Source organism: Elephantulus edwardii, unplaced genomic scaffold (genome assembly GCF_000299155.1).
Source record: "Elephantulus edwardii isolate Elephantulus edwardi_28Jun2011 unplaced genomic scaffold, EleEdw1.0 scaffold00066, whole genome shotgun sequence".
Taxonomy (NCBI): Eukaryota; Metazoa; Chordata; class Mammalia; order Macroscelidea; family Macroscelididae; genus Elephantulus; species Elephantulus edwardii.
Genome location: NW_006399816.1, coordinates 1,871,354 through 1,890,080, shown reverse-complemented (window position 1 = coordinate 1,890,080; position 18,727 = coordinate 1,871,354). Strand labels below are relative to the sequence as shown.

Below are 18,727 nucleotides of genomic sequence, written 5' to 3'. Positions count from 1 at the left end.
GACGGTACATAATAACAACCACCTTTCCCCAGAAGCTCTGGTGGCAGTCCATAGTTATGCTGCTAACCCCAAAGCTACACATCTCTGCTAGTTCGGATCCACCAGTGGCTCCAAAGGAGAAAGATGGGCAGTCTCTTCCTGTTGCGATTTAAAGCCTCAGAAACACAATGGAAGGTTGCTAGGAGTTAGAATTGATGTGTTATCAGTGGGTCTGGTTTTGGGTTTGTGGTTTCATTAAGAAGAACCTTGGTAGCACTCTGGGTAAAGCATTCAGATGCCAACCTATTAGTCCAAACTCAGCAGCCGCTCCAAGGGAGAAAAATGAGGTTGTTTGCTTCTCTAAAGATTTACAGCCTTAGAAACTCCATGGGCAGCTGCACTCTGTCCTGCCAGGTCGCTGTGAGTTACAATTGACTGGATGGTAGTGGGTAGTGGCGAGGGAGTGGCCCAGAAGGTAGCATTATTATCCCATTTCACAGATAGAAGGATCCCTGGTGGTATAAATATTAAGCACTTGGCTGTTAGCAGCTCAGCAGTTTGAATCCCCTCTGTAATAGAAAGGTGAAGCAGTCTGCCTTCTTAAAGTCTACAGCCCTAGAAACCTGGAAACCGGGACAGGTATATGCTACACTATGTGGTTGCTGATAGTTGTCAGTGACTCAACAGCAACAGGTTTAGCTTTTTGTTTTTTCACAGACAAGTCACTGAGGTTCAGAGAGGCGAAGGAAATCGGCTGAGGTGACAGGACCAAAAAGCCGGGATTGGCAGCTACCTCTCTCCACGGTGGCTTACCGTCCACCTGGGTCCCTGAGAATGACCTGTTTACATTTTAGATGCCAGCCCACCCTACTCTCTTAATGACTATTTAGACTGTTGTGTTTCTAGAAGTGCAGGGAAGAGAGGCAGGCCTGACTGGCCTGACCTGCTCAGAGCTGCTGGTGGACAGTAAGCATGAGTGTGGGAAGAGTTAGGGTGAGGGGGGCAGAGGGAGGAGGGCATTCTGGGTAGTCGGCTGGCTCTCATGGGAGATACTTTGAGTGGTGAAGGGATGGCCAGAATACCTCATGCTTCAGGCTTCCTAGACCCTTCCTGTGTCTATGGGTGGCTCTATTTAACACCAGACTGTGGTACTGGGAAGTTGGTCTGATTCAGCTTAGCTCCAGACAGTCCTAGACCAGAAGCTCTGGCTCCATTTCTTGTCTCAGAGGAACATTCAGAGGAAGGCTCTGGGGCTCCGAGAGCAGGGTGGAGACTCTGGTGGTGCAAAATGGTTAACACCTTTGAAAACTGAAGGGCTGGAGGTTAGTGTCCAAACCCAACCTACTGCTGTTGAACCAACCTCAACTAGTAGCAACAGGGCACAGCAGAACTGCCCCAGGTTCCAGGTTTTTGGAGCTGTAATGTTCAAGAAAGTTTTTTTTGGGGAAAAAAAAATCAGCAACTGAATACTCCCTGGGCCATGGTTCTACTCTGATACTCACAGAGCACCATGAGTCAGAGTGGATCCACTGACAAATGAAAGAAAGCTGGGCCCACCCACAACTGTGGTCCAGGCCCGGTGGTCCCTGAGGAAAGGTGAGCTTATGTGGCCTGTCTGATTACTGACCAGCTTCAATGGGTCTGAGGCAGTTTCCTGAACTCGACCTACAACTTGGTCAAGAACCATGGGCAAGTCTTCCATTGCTTTGGGCCTCACATTCAACCTGTTTTAGGGAGTTAATAACTAATTTCCTTAAGCATCTCAAAGCAGGCTGTAGGTAGAGCCTTTCTTACTTCATTTGACACCCATTGCCTCAGGGCTCACCTTGGGGCCAGGGTCATTGGGTAAGACTGAAGAGGGGTCTTTGTTAAATCAAGATTCTGGTTGGCTAGGAGTTGGACTGGGGGATTTTTCAGACAGCAAGTTCTAGTCCTTGGAATATCTGAGGTTGGACCTCTGGGCTGGAGTGAGATTTATCAGTTCTGACTGACCAGTGCTGTACCTGTCTCTAAATTCTCATAGAATAGAGACCTTGGGCTCACAGTGTCTATCAGGCACTTTGGAGTTTGGCCAGAGTTGGAGGAGGAGGCAGTTGAACACTGGTTGGAACAGGAAAGGGAGGAGGACATGAGGACTGCAGCATGAGTTCAAGGAGATCAGGCCTTGGGTTAAATTCCCTTTTCAGCAACAGACTTGCTAGGCGACTGGGGCAAGTCTCTTTGCCCTTTTTGTTAGCCTAATGGGCAATGAGATGAAGATAGTAAGACCAAGAACAAAGGTAACTTTTTGACTGACCACTCAAAGTACACCAAAAAGGGCCATTTCCTTTCTCAGTAGAGCAAGGACACACAATTCAAGCAGAGCATTGATAAGATTTCTTTTTCTTCTTTAAAAGGGAAAAGTCACTATCATGGATTGCATTGTGTTGCCCTAAAATATGTGCTAGAATCCTAACTTTTATACTTGTGGACGTAGTCCTATTTGGAAATAGGATATTCTTTATTGTGTTAATTAGGCCACAGTAGTGTAGGGTGGATCCTAAACCTAAGCCATTTTGAGTTACAAAGAGAAGCAGACATAGAGACAAGGGAACACAAATACGAGAAGAGAGACACCTTGTGAAGATTGCCAAGGAATTGGGGAACGCAGGGAGACAAGAGCCGCCCCCCATGCCAAAGAGAGCCCTTCCACATTATGTTACTGTAGCTCATGCTAACTTGTAGCCTCCAGAACTGTCAGAATATAGACTTCTCTTCTTTAAAGCAACCCACCTGTGGTATTTGTATTGGAGCAGCATGAAAAGACTAGTGGAGAAGCCCTGTCCTTTGGAGAGAGTTGGGGCTCTCTGCTTTAATTAGGTTGACTCAGAGAGGCAGAGCAAGACAGAGAGGACAAAGAGACCCACTTAAACTCTGGGGATGGGCAGGTTGAGGGTGGAGAAAGCAGAGATTGAGTAGCAGCATCACACAGGTCAGCCTACCCTACATCTTTACAAAGGGCTTGCTTGGCTCCTCAGTGTATGTGTGTGGCATCCGTATCACCCCACTCACATCCAGCTCCTCTCTCAGCCTCCCAGGCTACACACACCTCCCCACCTCTCTGCTCCCCAGGTCAATGCAAAGCTCAGTTTCCCTCGCAGGCCTGAGAGGAGGTCAGCTGTGGGTGCTAACCCACCTGGCAGGGATGGCGCTGATGGGCTTCTTGTAGATGGTGATGAGCTTGTCCAGGACCACAACGGCTGTGGTAAAGACGCGGTAGGAGTGCAGGAAGGTGTTGAGGAAGTCGATGCTCAGGAAGCGCAGGTCCGTCAGCCTCTCCAGCAGTCGCTCCACGCTCGCATATCGGATCTGCAGCACTTTGCAGGAGTTCATGGTTTTGCTGAAGCGAATGTCAACGTCGTCACAATATAAGGAGGCATCAGACCTGAGGAGAGTGGTGTCTGGTGTGTGAGGTGGTCTTAGCACACAGCTGTCTCCCTGAGTGAGCGGCCAGTTCCCAGAGAGTTGGAACCACCGCCAGCCTGCAGTTTCCCACACCCCCCACAGTAGCCAAGACAGTTGCTAAAGGGCTAGTCATCTTTTAAAAGGAACAAGGACAGCTTAGAACAATGGCTGCAAATTCTTTCTTTCCAAGGATATTCTAAACAATCTTACCTTATAAACCCCCTAGAAATGCTTGAGAAATTATATTGTTGTGTATCATGGAGTGGTCTTCCTCTCCTTGGCATCTAACAACAACAACAACAACAACATGGAGTAGATTCTGACTGCCAGTGACCCTACAGGGCAGAGCAGAACTCCCCTCAGGAACATTATTTCCAAGTCCTTTCTTCTGGGGAGTGGCTGGGGAGTTCAAACCCATGACTTTTTTTGTTAGTAGTTGAGTGCTTAACACATTGCCACAAATGACGGCTATTGCCGTCCCACACATTTTCATTAATAAAAAAGGAACATCATTCATACAAAGTGTTCTAATGCATTTATTTGTTAATTATTCAATAATGCATCGAAAAAAATATGTTTCTAAGCACAGTCGTCAATTTAAAAGTGTGCGGCACCGTGTTAACCAATGTGCCACCAGGACTCCTGGGATAAAACAGAAGGAATTCCCGTCCCCCCATTTCTATTCTTTTTAAAAATACAAAACTACAGTTTTACTTAGAGTCTTCAACTCTTCTCTAATTGTCAATACAGAACATGTATCTAAAAAAAAAATCAATAGACTATGGAAGATTTGATTATCATACAAACCAGCTGGACCCGACTAACTATAGAACACCCCAATATAACAAACTGTACATTTTTCAAGTGCATGTGCTTAGTGTAATTCATCCGTACAGATTACATGCTGGGACATAAAAAAATTACAGTATATTTAAGAGGATTAAAAATAATATACATTGTATTTTGTAACTAAAACAAAATTGAATTAGATATCAGTAATAAATAGTTAATAGGGAACTTTGAATATTTGAAAACTTAAAAAAACCCACATAAATAAACTGTGGGTCAAAGAGTAAATAAAAAATAATAGAAAAGATTTTTAAACTGGTTGGAAAATCAAAACACAATGTAAAAATCTGTGGAATGTACTAAAAATAGTTATCAGGGGGCAGTTTATAAAATATGATGATATTTTTTTATTTTATAAAAATATTTTTTAGTTTATTATTGTGTGTGTACTGTCAAATCTGATCTGACTGGTACAGGAGGAGATTGTCCCTCCTTCTCCAGGAAAGCATCTGGTGGATTTGAACCTCACACCTCTGGGATTGCAGTACAGCTTCTTGACATTAGGCCACCAGAGCTCCTAAAATATGATGATCTTTTTAAAATAAATATCTTGCTGGGCATATAAGACATAAGGAAAATCTGGTTGCATAAATGTTCAATATTCATAGCAGCATCATTCACAATAGCTGAATGGTGGAAAGAAACCTGAAAAGTCCATCAGCTGATGAATGGTAAACAATGTGGGTCTATCCCCACAGTGGAAGATGACTTGGTGATAAGAAGGAATGAAGTCCTGATATGTGCTCTGAACATGCTGACAGACACCAGTCACAAAAGACTACACGTAATATCCTTTCACAGATACAAGATGTACAGAACTGGTGACACAGAAAGCATAGTGGTGATTGTTAGATGTGGAGACACTAAGTTTTTTCTGGGGTGATGAAAAGGTTCTGGAATTAGCTAGTTATGTTGTGTCTGTGGCCCCCCAGAGAAAACATCTGAAGTAGCAGAGAGGCTGTGGGTGGCTGGAGTTGGGGCAGAGTGAGAGTGAGGGTGAGGGGATTCCTGGACAAGAATCATGCTGGTGAGAGAAGCAGTTACAGTGAGCTGGAGGGCTGTGTTCAGTGGGGTGTCTTCTCTTTAAAATCTGGGTCTGAGGTTTCTCAAATAAGTACAAGAGGTTCTAGAACCTCCATTTTTCACATGTTTGTAATTTTGAAGGGTTCTATGTATTTATTTTGCAGTTGTTGTCAGGTGCCATTGAGTGGGATATAACGCATAGCAAACTTATGAACAACAGACCTGAACCCTGTCCTATCTTGTGCCATCCTTATCATCTCTGACACACTTGCTGCTGTCATCATGTCATTCGATATCATTGAGGGTCTTCCTCTTTTTTGCTGACCTTCTCCTTTCCTAGCATGATGTCCCTCTCCAAGGAATAGCCTTTCTTAGCCACATGCCCAAAGTATGTGAGATGAAGCTTCACCATCCTTGCCTCCAAGGAGCACTTTGGTTGCACTTTTCCCAAGACTTATCTGTTCTTTTGGTAGTCCATGGGACAGAGAAAAAGATTCAGTTACTTAAAAAAAAATAGATACACTTTTATTTGCAATGCCCAATTCATCAAATATTTTAAGGAGCTTAATTTCAACTTGCTTGGTTTCACAATTAATATTCTTGGCACCAGTGGTCAGGAAATCAAACGAATTATATTAAGAAAATCTGCTGTCAGGAACCTTGCCAAAGTGCTGAAGAGTAAGGATGTCAGTTTAGAGACTAAGGTGCACCTGATCCAAGCCATGGTCTTTGCAATTACTTGATATGCATCAGCGCTGCACAATGAGTAAGGCTGACAGAAGAATAATTGACACCTTTCTGCCAAGAAAACTAACAGGCCTTTCTGGGAGACGGTGAAACCAGGCTGCTTTTTGGAGGCAAGAATTTTGAGATTCTACCTCACATACTTTGGCCATGTAGCCAGAAGGGACCAGTCTTTGGAGAAGAATATCATGCTTGGAAGGGTCAAGGGTCAGCATAGGAGAGGAAGACCCTGGATGAGATGGACTGACACAATAATTAGGGTAATAAAGGTAGGTGTGTCAAAGACAGTGAGATTGGCTCAGGATAAAAGAGGTTTCAGAGCTATTGTGCATAGTCACTACGAGTTGTAGTCCACTCAATGGCACATAAATAACAACAACAATGCAAGAATTTGCATGCTCAAACAACAATAAAACTAAGTCAAAACAATCATCTAAACAAATACTAGCTATACAATATCACCAGGGCATCATTTGTCCAGCAATAAAGCATAGAAGGCAGGAAGTGGTGGGACAGATATAATGGAAACTAGAATCACAGGGGAAAAGTGTTAAGAGCAACATGGTGGTTACATTGTGAGGAATGTAATTAATGTCATAAAACATAATGTGTATGAATGATTGAATGGAGAAAACATTGGCTCTGTAAACTTTCACTCAAATTACAATTGAAACCAAAATCCAAACAGACATATAGCAATTCAAAACAAACAAATCCTGAAGATGAAGCCCAGCATCTTTCTGAGCCCACTCCAGTGTCTGGCTGTCAGTGTGTGGCCTGGGAAAGACCAGCGAGGGGCACTCACTTGATCATCTGTGGCACGGTGACTTTGGAATTTTCTTCAAAGGCGTTCATCATGAGCCCATTACAGCGGATGTTATCCACACACTGGAAGCAGAGAACAGACCCCAGGCATGAGAGCCTCATATTCTATTCTGGAACCCACATCTTCCCGTGAGTGCTTCAGCGTGACTGGTTCTCAGCCCAGCCCCAACAGTGACCTCAAGTCCTGTCAAGCACAGGGTCAACAGAGCTCTTCCCAGATCAAGTCCCAGCTGAGTGACCTTGAGCCTTAGATCTTCACCTGAAAATGGGCATGATGACTTCTACTTCATAGGCATTTACAAAATAGCTATGTCAGCCATTGACCACTCTGACCCTGCCACTAACCATTCCAGGTTGCAGACCTTAGAGATCCAGTGTTAGGGACAAAGTCAGAGATTCAGTGAGTAAAGAGCCCCTAAACTGTGCCTTCTCTACAGGGTTGGGGGAGGTTACCCATCAGGACCTCAATCCCTCCTGCATGTGAGAGCTGTTCTGTACACTCTGTCCTCTGCCCACTGAGATACCAACACTCTGTTTGATGCCACAGACAGTTCCATATATTAAAAACCCACAAGTGTGGGTGTGCTCTGGGCAGGCAAGCTTGCTGTAGGGCGGGGGACCAAATAATTCTACATTTATTCCTACAAAAAGGAAAAATCCAGTTTGCTTTGAATGAAGGTACCCAAACAAAAATAAAAGCTCGAGGGGGTGGTGATGTGGGAGTGTGTGTATGTGTGTGTGGGGTAGTGACATGGGAGCAGGGCAGTGACATGGGAGGGGGTGGTAGTGATGTGAGAGTGGGGTGGACAGTGACATGGAGTGTGGGGTGGTGGTGGAGGCTATGTTTTCACCTCTCCCATCTCACCTGCCCTGAGCCTGCACATGAGAGGGCAAGAGTGGGTCAGAAGGACTCAGGGTGTGTGGGGTGGCCTTTTTAGGGTTCATGGAAGGGCTGTCTGATGTTAAGGATGTGTGGGGTCATTGCTGGGAAGTGGCTAGTGGGAAGTGGACGTCTCTAGCCTGGCCTCCTGGTCATGGTTAGACCCCCAAAGAAAGTTCCTGAAGGCAAAACAATGTGTCTACGCAGTTGCATTTCCAAGTTCTCCAACCCGTAATGCTTTGACTTGTTAGCTCTTGTTCTGTTCATTAGCTATTGTTTTATCAGAACTCCAGAATGAGGGGGCTTGGACAGGTGATGGGTCAGGGTTTTATGGAGGCAGAAGGCGGCTTGGGGAAAAGGGTCATTGTTACACTCAAGGAGTAGAAGTGGGAGGACCCAATGCCTCCTGACATTTGGGGGCTAGGGGTACCCTCAGGTGGGAGCCCTGGAGCCTTTAGCTGGCTACAACTCATAGGACCATGAACAGGCTTTGCTTGCATGCCTGGGATCCATTCTCTCCAGGGCATGTGGGCTTCTGAAGACCCAGGGAGAGGAGAGGTGAAGCATGCAGTCTGCACCCTGTCTGACTCTTCTGGGACTGAGGTGAGCAACAGGCCAGAAGGTAGTGGGAGCAGGCAGATGGGGAAGGTGGACATGAAAACAAGAGGGCTGAAGGCAGGAGGCAAGCCCTCCTTGAGTACACAGAGCTCTTCCAACAGTCCACAGCACTGAACAAAAACCAGACCCTTTGCTGCTGAGTCGATTCTGACTCATGGCGACCCATACGTCACACAGCAGAACTGCTCCACAGCATTTTCTCAGTAGTAGTCTTTATGAACATAGCTTGTCAGCTCTTTCTTCCACAGCATACTGGCTGGGTTTGAACTGCTTGCCTTTAGGTCAGCAGTCGAATGTGAACCATTTGCACTACCCAGGGACCTTTTCCTCTTATAGCACAAATATCCTCACTCAGCCTGAATGGTATGGTGGACTGTCAGTCTCACATCCCCTGCTTTTCTTGGTATCTACTGCCTGATCTCACTCTCTCCACTCTGCAGTGGGAGGGAGCATGGGCAGTTATGTTGTTCAGGGGCTGGCTGAGGCCTGGATCTGGTTTATAACAGGCCTGTGCAGATAGTGCCCATAGGCTCCTTCTGGAGTTAAATCTCTGTCCATCTGCATGCACCCAGGTGCTCAGAGGGTCTGCTCGCTGGCACCAGGGGAGGCTACTTTTCTTGTTAATACTCTAAATATTGTGAGAGATCTTGCTCCTCTCTCCTCTCTGCAGCAGCTAGAGACAAAGGCTACATCTTCCTTCTGCAAAACTGACCCTGGGCAAGAAACCTGTCCTGGCTGATTGGAGAAGATGCCCTACTTAGGGGATCAACCCTCAGTCTTCAGTTAGTGCGACTGAAAATGCTGATTCCTGGGCCTTAAATCAGAGATTTAGCAACAGCAATTCTGGGGCAAGCTCAGGAATCTGGATTTTTAAAATCATATTCCCAGGTGGTCCATATGCAAGGGGGACCCCAGACCATAATTTGTGAATGACCCCAGGCAGTCTTCAAGGGATAGCCTGCTAGGGTCCACCTTGGGGACATGTGGCTGGAGGACACTTGTCTTTCCCACTGGAAGGCTGCAGTTGGCTCCCACGTCCCTAACCAGGTTATCTACGATGGAAGTGGTGGTGCTGCTCACCTGGCTGATGTCACTGGTCCATGCCGCCTTCTCCTGTCTGGACGAGGCCACGAGGATGACTGTGAAGGGAGGGGAGTCCTTCGGCTCCACCCCAATCTTAAAATCCAAGTGGTCTATGTCTTGGCCAGATCCTTTGGCTTTCAGTTACAAAATAAGAAATGAGCAAAATGAGTGTGGGGGCTCCTTGTGGAGCTAGAAAAGATTTAAAGGCTACTTTGCCTGTTCTAACGGTGGAAACTCTCCACTGGAAAGTACCAGGCCACTTGTTGCTTTTGGGACAGCTCACAACCCCAACCCCAGAGTGGTGGATCTATGTTTCCAAGACAGAAAAGTTAAGAACAAGAGTATCGAAAGTTTTTCAATGGCATAGGGACAGTTCTGGGTCCAGAGAGCGGAGGTGCCCCAAGGAATCACAGAACCTGTCCTCCACTCACATTTTCACCCATGGGGAACAGAGATCTGAGAGAGGAGTAACCCCAGACCTCCAGAGAGCACTGGCTAAGCTAGGACCAGAACTCTACCGCAAAGCCCACCCCAAGGACGGGCCAGACCAAGCGAATCACTTCCAGATCTTAAACTCTTACGGACTGTGCTCAACTGTTTGTAGTACTAGAAAGGGCAGGCAAATTCTAGGTCTTTTTCAGACTATTCACCATCAAAGTTCCTTGAACTTTTGAATGCTGTTTATCTAAAAAGGTTAAAATCATAGCTTGGGGATTGCTTTTTTAAAAATTTCTTTTAATGCACCTATATTGATGAGAAAGGCACAGAAGAAGACAGAAGCTGCAGAAGCTTTATCTCAGCAGGCCCTGGGAAAGCAGCAGGTTTGGGACAGGGGTAGACACAGGCAAGCCCCGCACTTGGGACAGTGCGCTACCTTCTCTGGACTAGATGTTCTCCTGTGCAGCCAGGACAAAGGCTTTGTTTCTTCGCAGTTCTTGTCCCTTCCTTTAGGATTTTTTTTTCTTCTGGGCATACAGGAGTGCTTCCTGCATGCTAACTCACACTGTGGCCACTGACTTCTCTGTAAAATGGGGTATCTGGCCCTGTCTTCTCTGAGAAGTAGGGTGTCTGTGTGGATATGTTTCCAGTGGGGGGATCTGGAAAAGCTTGTACTGGAACCCTCCTCACAGGAGCCCCAGGGCCGTGCCCCACTTTTGGGTCCAGGAGGGAAAAGAGTCTATTAATTCCACATGAGTTCAGGTTTTCCCATGGACCAGCTCCCTAGCCCTGGTAGGTAAGATTTAGAGTAAACACTGCACACATTTATTTTCCTTTGGAGAAGCCAGCTGGCTTGGCTTTCAGTGGAGGGGGCTGGAGGGGAGTCCAGCTGTAGCTGTGGCTGAACAGTAAGTGTGTGGCATAGCGTGGGGCACCCTCTGCCACCCCGACATTCTCTGAAGGGGGTATTATTGGACAAATAAGAAATTGAACAATTTAGAAAGGCTTGGACCCAGTCAGAAGAGAGTAATGATCACATACCCTGACGTGGAATAATCATTCCCCCTCCCAACTCTGATGTGTGGGGAGAGGAACCTCCATGCTGAGGCTTTCTAAGCACCAGGATCACCCTCTCCACCCTTCCTCCCAAACTTGCCTATGGCCACTCCAACCTCACTGTGGGTCTGCCCTCTCTCTCAGGAGCCAGGGCTGCATGTTCTCTGTCAGTGGTCAATGTGTCAGCACATCCCATCCTTCTCATAGATGGTCCTGACGGGGCTGGCCATCTCTCAGGTATCCACTGTGTGACTGAGCACAGTCCTTGAGTACAAAAGGAGAGGTGCTCTCTGTGATGCCAAGCTCTCCCTAACCCCCAACCTAATGGCACAAACTGATACAGGGGCCCAGAGAGCTTGAGAGGAACCAAAATCAATCATCTATCATCTATCAAGCTATCATCTGCTGGGCCAACTAGTTCTTTTGCAAAAGTTCCAGGCCCTGGCCTCTCTGTGTCCAGGAGAGGGGCCCATCACACTGTAGCCTCTTTATTTCCTCCTAACAAAAATGAATACCTGGGACCCACCTTTCAGGCTGTACAGCTGTGCACATATCTGTGAAGCTTTCACACTTACCCTCCTCCTCTGTGCTTTCTGGCTCCTCCAGTAAGGTGCAGTCAATGAGGGATATGACTCCATTCTGTAAAAGAGCAGCGTGGTCACCCTGAGTCAGGCACATACGTGTGATATTTACCAAAGCCCCTCATTCTTGTCCAGCTGGCTGTGACACACAGCGGTCCTCCATCAGGTTTCCGAGGCTGAGACCTTCATGGGAGTTGCTGTTGTCGTGTATCTTCTAGTCAGAGCTGATTCATAGCTGACCCTCCAACGGGTGTTCAGAGGCCATACACTGCGTGGGAGGAGACTGCTCATCTTCCTCTCATGGAGAAACTAGTGGATTTAAACTGTGTGTCTTTGGGATGGGAGTGCAGCAACCTGCCGCCAGGCCACCTGAAGTCCCTAATGGGAATAGACTGATTATTTCATTCCTTCAGAGCAACTGGTGGATTTGAACTGCCAACTTTTCAGTTATGAGACTGATTCATTATGCACTATGCCACTAGGGCTCCTTATATTCTGTTTAGAAACCCAACATTTCTAGTTTGTGAAGCAATCATAACTGTGATAACAAAGCCAGGCTGTTGAGTTGGAACTGACTTATAGGGGAGGAGACTGCCCATCTTCTTCCCACAGAGCAGCTAGGTGGAACTACCTGCCATTGAGTTGGCAGAGCAGCACTTTACCCACTAGGCCATACACAGATGCAAAATTCTCAACAAGAGCCTAGCAAACAGAATCCTACATCATAAAAGAAACCATTCATTGTGCTCAAGCAGAATTCATATGAGATATGCAAGAATGGCTTAATTTAAGAAAAGCAGTCAGTACAATCCACCAAAGATGTAAAACAAAGGAAAAGAAACACATGATCATATTAATTGATGCAGAAAAGACATCTGATAAAATTCACCACCTTTTCCTGATAAAAACGCTTAACAAGATAGGAATAGAGAGGAAATTCTTCCACATAATTAAAGGCACATATACAAAACAAATGGCCATCATTACTTTCAAAGGAGAAATGTTGAAGTCATTCCCTTGTGAATAGGAACCCGATTAGAATATCCTTTATCACCATGTCTATTCAGTATTATTCAGTATTGAATTGAAGTCCCAGTCAGAGCAATAAAGCAAGAAAAGGAAAAAAAAGGCATCCAAATTGGCAAAGAATAAAAATATCTGTATTTAACCAAATCCAAGGCAACCAAAATATGACTTTGAGTCTATCCCACCTGAATTTCAGAACCATCTCAGGAACAGGTTTGAGGCTTTGAACACTAATGAGCGAAGGCCAGATGAGTTGTGCGAGGATATCAAGGATATCATCCAGGAAGAGTGCAAACAGTCATTGCAAAGACAGAAGAGGAAGAAAAGACCAAAATGGATGTCAGAAGAGACTCTGAAAATTGCACTGGAGCGCAGAGAAGCCAAAGCACAGGGAAGAATTCAAGATACTAAAGAGTTGAATAGAAGATTTCAAAAGGCAGCACGGGATGACAAAGCAAAATATTACAATGAAATGTGCAAGGAGTTGGAGTCAGAAAATCAAAAGGGCTGAACTCGCTCAGCATATCTTAAGCTCAAGGAACTGAAGAACAAATTCAAACCTCGAGTTGCTATAATCAAGGATGCTTTCGGCAGAATATTAAATGATCCAGGAAGTATTAAAAGAAGATGGAAGGAATATACTGAGTCACTGTATCGAAAGGAATTGGAAGACACAGAAGAATTTCATGAAACAACATATGAGCAAGAGCCTATGGTGATGAAAGAAGAAGTTCAGGCTGCTTTGAAGGACATGGCCAAAAATAAGGCTCCAGGAATAGATGGTATACCAATTGACATATTTCAGTTAACAGATGCTGCCATGGACGTGCCCACCAAGTTGTGCCAAGAAATCTGGAGAACAACCACTTGGCCAACTGACTGGAAGAGATCGATATTTGTTCCTATCCCAAAGAAAGGTGACCCAACAGAATGTGGAAACTGCAGAACAATCTCACTGATTTCACATGCAAGCAAGATTTTACTGAAGATTATCCAAAAACGACTAGAACAACACATCAACAGAGAAGTACCAGAAGTCCAGGCTGGGTTTAGAAGGGGTCGTGGTACTAGAGATATTGTAGCTGATGTTAGATGGATCTTGGCTGAAAGCAGGGAATACCAGAGAAATGTCTATCTGTGCTTCATTGACTATGCAAAGGCATTTGACTGTGTAGATCATAACAAACTATGGCTGACTCTGAGAAGAATGGGAATCCCAGAACACTTGATCGTTCCAATGCAAAACTTATACTTGGACCAGGAGGCAGTCGTCAGAACAGAGCAAGGGAACACTGCATGGTTCAAAATTGGGAAGGGCGTACGCCAGGGATGCATCCTATCTCCATACCTTTTCAACAATGATTCCATATCTAGAAAATCCCAAAGACTTGGTTTGAAGAATAAGATGTGCCCGATTCAGGCCATGGTCTCTTTTCAATGACTTGCATCTGAGAGCTGGACCATGAATAAGGATGACAGAAGAAGAACTGATGCTTTTGAATTGTGGTGTTGGAAAAAGAGTACTGAATATCCCCATGGATTGCCAAAAGGACAAATAGATACGTCTTGAGAAAACTGCAGCCAGAATGCTCCTTGGAGGCAAGGATGCTGAAGTTTCGTTTCACATAGTTTGGGCATTTTGCTAGGAAAGGATATTCCTTGGAAAGGGACATCATGCTTGAAAAGGTGGAGGGAGAGCAAAGGAGAGGAAGACCCTCAATAAGATGGACTGAGACAGTGACTGGGGCAATGGGCTTAAGTATGTCAGGGATGATGAGGATGGTACAGGATAGGACAGGGTTTCTCATCTGTTGTTCCTAGGGTTGCCGGGAGTCATACCTGACTCAATAGTACCTAACAAACTGAAGAAGAAAAACAAGTTAGGAGACCTTATACTTCCTTATCTCAAAACTTACTTGACAATCACTGTAATCAGAACAGCCTGGTCCAGCTACAACAACAGATATATAGTCTAATAGAATTGAATTGAAAACCTAGAAAGGAATTTATCACCCCGTGACAGTTGAACTTTGAACAAAGAGATGAGATCCATTCAGTGGGGAAATGACAGCTTCTTTAATAAATGGTGGATGATTAGACATTACATGTATGACAACCTGGAACAAGATGTGCATTATAAAATGAATTAAGGGAGGTATAGGGAGGAAAATGAGTATCAGTGAATGAATGCAAATGCAACCTTAAAGTAAACTTTCACTAAAATCCCAATTAAAAAAGAAGAAATGCTGTAGCCATCTGTCACTCAAGGACTCTATCTGGCCAACTGTATACTCAATTCACTGTTGAGTTGGTTCAACTCAGAATGACCCTCCAGTCGGTTTCCAAGGCTTTAAAATGCGACAGGAAGAGAGTGCCTATGTTTCTCCTGAAGGGATGCTGGTGGAATTGAACTGCTGGAGATGTGCAGCCTTTGGGTGAGCAGCATAGTTTACTACAGATTATACCAACAGAGCTCCCCTACCATTATACTATATTGTTATATTATTACTAGCTGTTACGTTGTTAGGCGCCGATTCTTACTGATTATAGTACTAGTCTATTCTAAATAATAAAAAGTGATAATGATTGTGCCTTGAATAGCAAGTAGGTTCCAGGCACTGGGCTCTGTCCTTGGCAAGGGTCATCTTACTTACTCCTTGTAGCATTTATGTGTACAGGCGGACCTCAGTGCTATTGCAAGCTCGGTTCCATTCCACTGCGACAAAGCAAATTTGCAATAAAGTGAATCACACCAGTATTTTGGATTCCCTGTGCATAGAAAAGATAAGTTTCATGTGTAATGTGTTCTGCTACTAACTTCGAGGTTGATGGTTCAAATCTACCTGTTGCTGCATGGGAGAAAGACCAACACTCTCATAAAGATTTATGGCTCTGGAGGGAGCTTCGATGGCATAGTGCCAAAGAAGCTGCACTGCAATCCTGAAGGTGCGTAGCTCAAATCCTCCAGATGCTCCACTGGAGAAGGAGGGGCAATCTCCTGTGCCAGTCAGATCTGACTCGACTGTACACAACAAGAAGAGAAAAAAAAGAGATTTACAACCCTGGAAAGCCAGTGGAGGGTCACTGTGAGTGATCATCAATTTGCTGGCAGTGGGTTTGACAGTGTAAATTTACAATGTATTATGAAAGATTTGAAATACTGTGAAAATTACCAAAATGTAACACAGGAACATTATGTGAGCACCTGCTATAGGAAAAATGACACTGTTACAGACTGGTTTAACACAGGGCTGTCACAAACTTTGAGTTTGTAAAAAACCCCCGGGGCCTTTAAGAAGTGTGGTAAAGTGAAGTGCAAGGTATAGCTATCTAGATTAGTATTTTCACTCCCATTATACAGATAAAAAAAGAAATTGAGGCCTGGTGAGGGGACATTGATCTAACACAACTCACTAATAAGAGGCAGACTTAGACTTTTAAGTGATTCCATGTTCTTCACAAGTATGCGAAGAGATTCCTAAAACGAAAAAAAAAATCCCCAAACAAAACTAATAAACGTAAAAATAAATGCTTTCAGACTTTCCACACAGGAAGTTGCTTTAAGGTCTTCTGTTCACCCTGCCCCTCCTTGTCCCGCCTACTGAGGGAACCGTCGCCCCAGCCTTGGACAGAGATTTTCACAAGCGAAAACTCCAGAACTAATAAATAATGAACGCTTTCCTTGATATATAATTTGGCTGAATCTGGAGTATTCAATATTTGTAAATTAATTTCCCCTTGTGCAGCCAACCAACTAATTTGTCGACATGTTAACATAAGCAGCATATTCCCTTAAGTCACTGCTTGATCTATTAGCGCTGCAGGAGTTTATGGGCGAGGCATCCAGGGTCTGGAAGAACAGCTTCTCTAGTGCTCTGGCTTAATTAGGGACACTTTCTGGCCCTTTCCAGGCCACAGCACATTCAGATTTCAAACTCACTAAGGCAAATTTTCACAGGGCGCAGGAGAGACTGCAGCTTTTAGTGGGTAAATGCTTCATAGTCTACAGGGCAAACTGAAGTCCACCTTTAGCTTATTATATCCTGACAGGGACTCTGTGAGGATAGTTCTCCCTGTTTTACAGATGAGAACTGGGGAGGAGAGAAGGCCAGGGACTTGTCTAGGGTCACACAAACGTTTCAGTGGCAGAGGTAAGACTGACCTCAGGCTTAAAGCAATGGGAAAGGACTGTGCAGTCTTGGGGGAGCAGTGGGCTTTATTGGGGTAGAGGCTTCATAGCAGAGGAGGTGCTGGATCAGGCCTTGAGGGACATAAAGGATTCAAGGAGGATTCAAGGAGGCCTGCCAGGGGAGAAGGGGGTTGTGCTGCTGAACATACAGCATGAGCAAAGGCCCAGGGGTCAGTAAGGAAATAGGCTATTGTTATGTGCCTTCAAGTTGCCTATGACTTTTAGTAACCCTGGGTACAGTAACTCTGAACTGTGCCCTATCCTGGGCCAGTCTCACTGACTCTGACACACTTACCCCCATTACCGCAGGAATCACTCACCTGCCCTGTGTGAGCTCCTGGCACAGTTTGAGAAGTATACTGGAGGGGATGTGACTGAGCTCTTCGGGTTGGAGAGAAAAGCAAGGTTCTAGAGGCATCATCCTCTGTCCTGTCCTATTTCTTCCATCTCTCACTCTCCCACCTCTCTTGCTCCCTTCCTATACATACGGTGTATTTATAGATATACATACACAGACACATGTTAGGTGCCTTTTAGGGGCTTGTTCATAACCCATGACTCCTTTGGCTCAGTCATCTCCCCATTTCCCATGATCCTTTCAATGGCCTGTTACTTCCAACTAGTCAGTTAAACCAGTGGTGGGATATGTGCTTGTGCTTGTCCATGTACCCACCTCCACACGTCTCTGACATGTCTGCCCACCACCTGGGCCTCCGTTAAGGTAAGCCATACCCACAGTCAGGGAAGCAGCTTGTCTCTCGCATCCTTACCTTGGTCAGGTGAAGCTTCCCACCAGAGCCTCTGGTGCAGATAATCAGATGCTTAGAAAACAGGAAGCATTGCCGCTCGCCCTCTTTCTTTAGTGACAGAGACCCCAGGCGCCCTCTGGTGATCTTGCCCTTTTCGGACATGGGCACCTGGATGAGGGAGCCTGTGGACAGAAGAGGGAGACCCTGAGTCCATCTCAGGGATGAGCCTCGCTTCTTCCTTGGCCTTGAGTTGACTCTCACAGTGGGGCTGAGAGATCAGTGGCAGTGCGAGGGGGCAAGGTAATCCTCGTTGCTGGTAACAAACAGGCTCTCAGACGCCTTCCAGCCTTTCCTCAGGACCAGACAGTAGGGTAATGATCAGAGAAGCTCCATGCAAGATCCTTTCATCTCCTACCCCAGGGTCAAGGCCTTGAAGAAAATTCCCTAAAGGCTGTGTGAAGCGCGTGTGGTGATGATGAAGTGTTCCAGGAGGGCAAGAATCAGCAGGTGATCAATACCCTTTCCTGGAGTGTCTGCGGAGCCCCACAGCCCTTCACCCCACAGTGCTCCAGGGGGCCACTGCTGCGTGGAGCAGGTGTCTGTGACGACCCATCGCTATACCTGCTCTAGAATCTGCGGCCTTAACACATGCTCTACAGGTTCCATTTTCCCACTTGAAACCCTTCAGCAGCCTCTCATCATCCTGAGATCTGGGTATTTGATGTCTTCCAGTGGTCCGGCTCAGGCCCACATCTCCAGCTTCTTCTCTTTTTATCTTCCCCCTTTCTGCCCCAAGCTTAGTTCCACATAGGTTACCTGTGGATACCTGAATACATCATTCAAAGCCCCTCCTTTACTCCATCTATTGCATGGACTCCCACTCTGCTTTAAGATGTCACCTTCTCTGGAAAGCCTCCCCTAGCTTCCAAGTCCTGTTCGGGGCTACCGCATTAGTGCTTGCTGGGCCCCTACCTGCCTGGACCCCTTTCCTACATTTATCTCCTTATGACCCTCTCTCACTATACAACTTGCTTCTGGATCTTGGATTCAGGATGAGGCTGGATTTGGTTTTCTGGCTGTCCCAGGAGCTTCAGATGGGATCAGGCATGAACAGGACAGGCATCAGTGTTTGAAGCTGGAACCAGCATTGATGATCGGATGGCTTCCTGTCAGGATTCCCCTATGGGAGAATGTGAGGATGAGGGGATCACTGTAGAGGAGATAGGAAAACTCCTGAGTTGCT

At 45.7% G+C, this 18,727-nt stretch overlaps 1 protein-coding gene across 1 annotated transcript in view; it reads right to left on the bottom strand.

The window, feature by feature from the left end:
* RASGRF1 (Ras protein-specific guanine nucleotide-releasing factor 1) overlaps nt 1-18,727 on the bottom strand; it is a 157,912-nt gene that overhangs the window by 43,655 nt on the left and 95,530 nt on the right. Inside the window, exons 10-14 of the mRNA XM_006888251.1 lie at nt 17,506-17,666; nt 11,515-11,578; nt 9,443-9,579; nt 6,845-6,927; nt 3,155-3,403 (exon numbers count right to left, since the gene is read on the bottom strand). Coding sequence (XP_006888313.1) covers nt 3,155-3,403; nt 6,845-6,927; nt 9,443-9,579; nt 11,515-11,578; nt 17,506-17,666 — 694 coding nt within the window. The remainder of the gene's footprint in view (nt 1-3,154; nt 3,404-6,844; nt 6,928-9,442; nt 9,580-11,514; nt 11,579-17,505; nt 17,667-18,727) is intronic.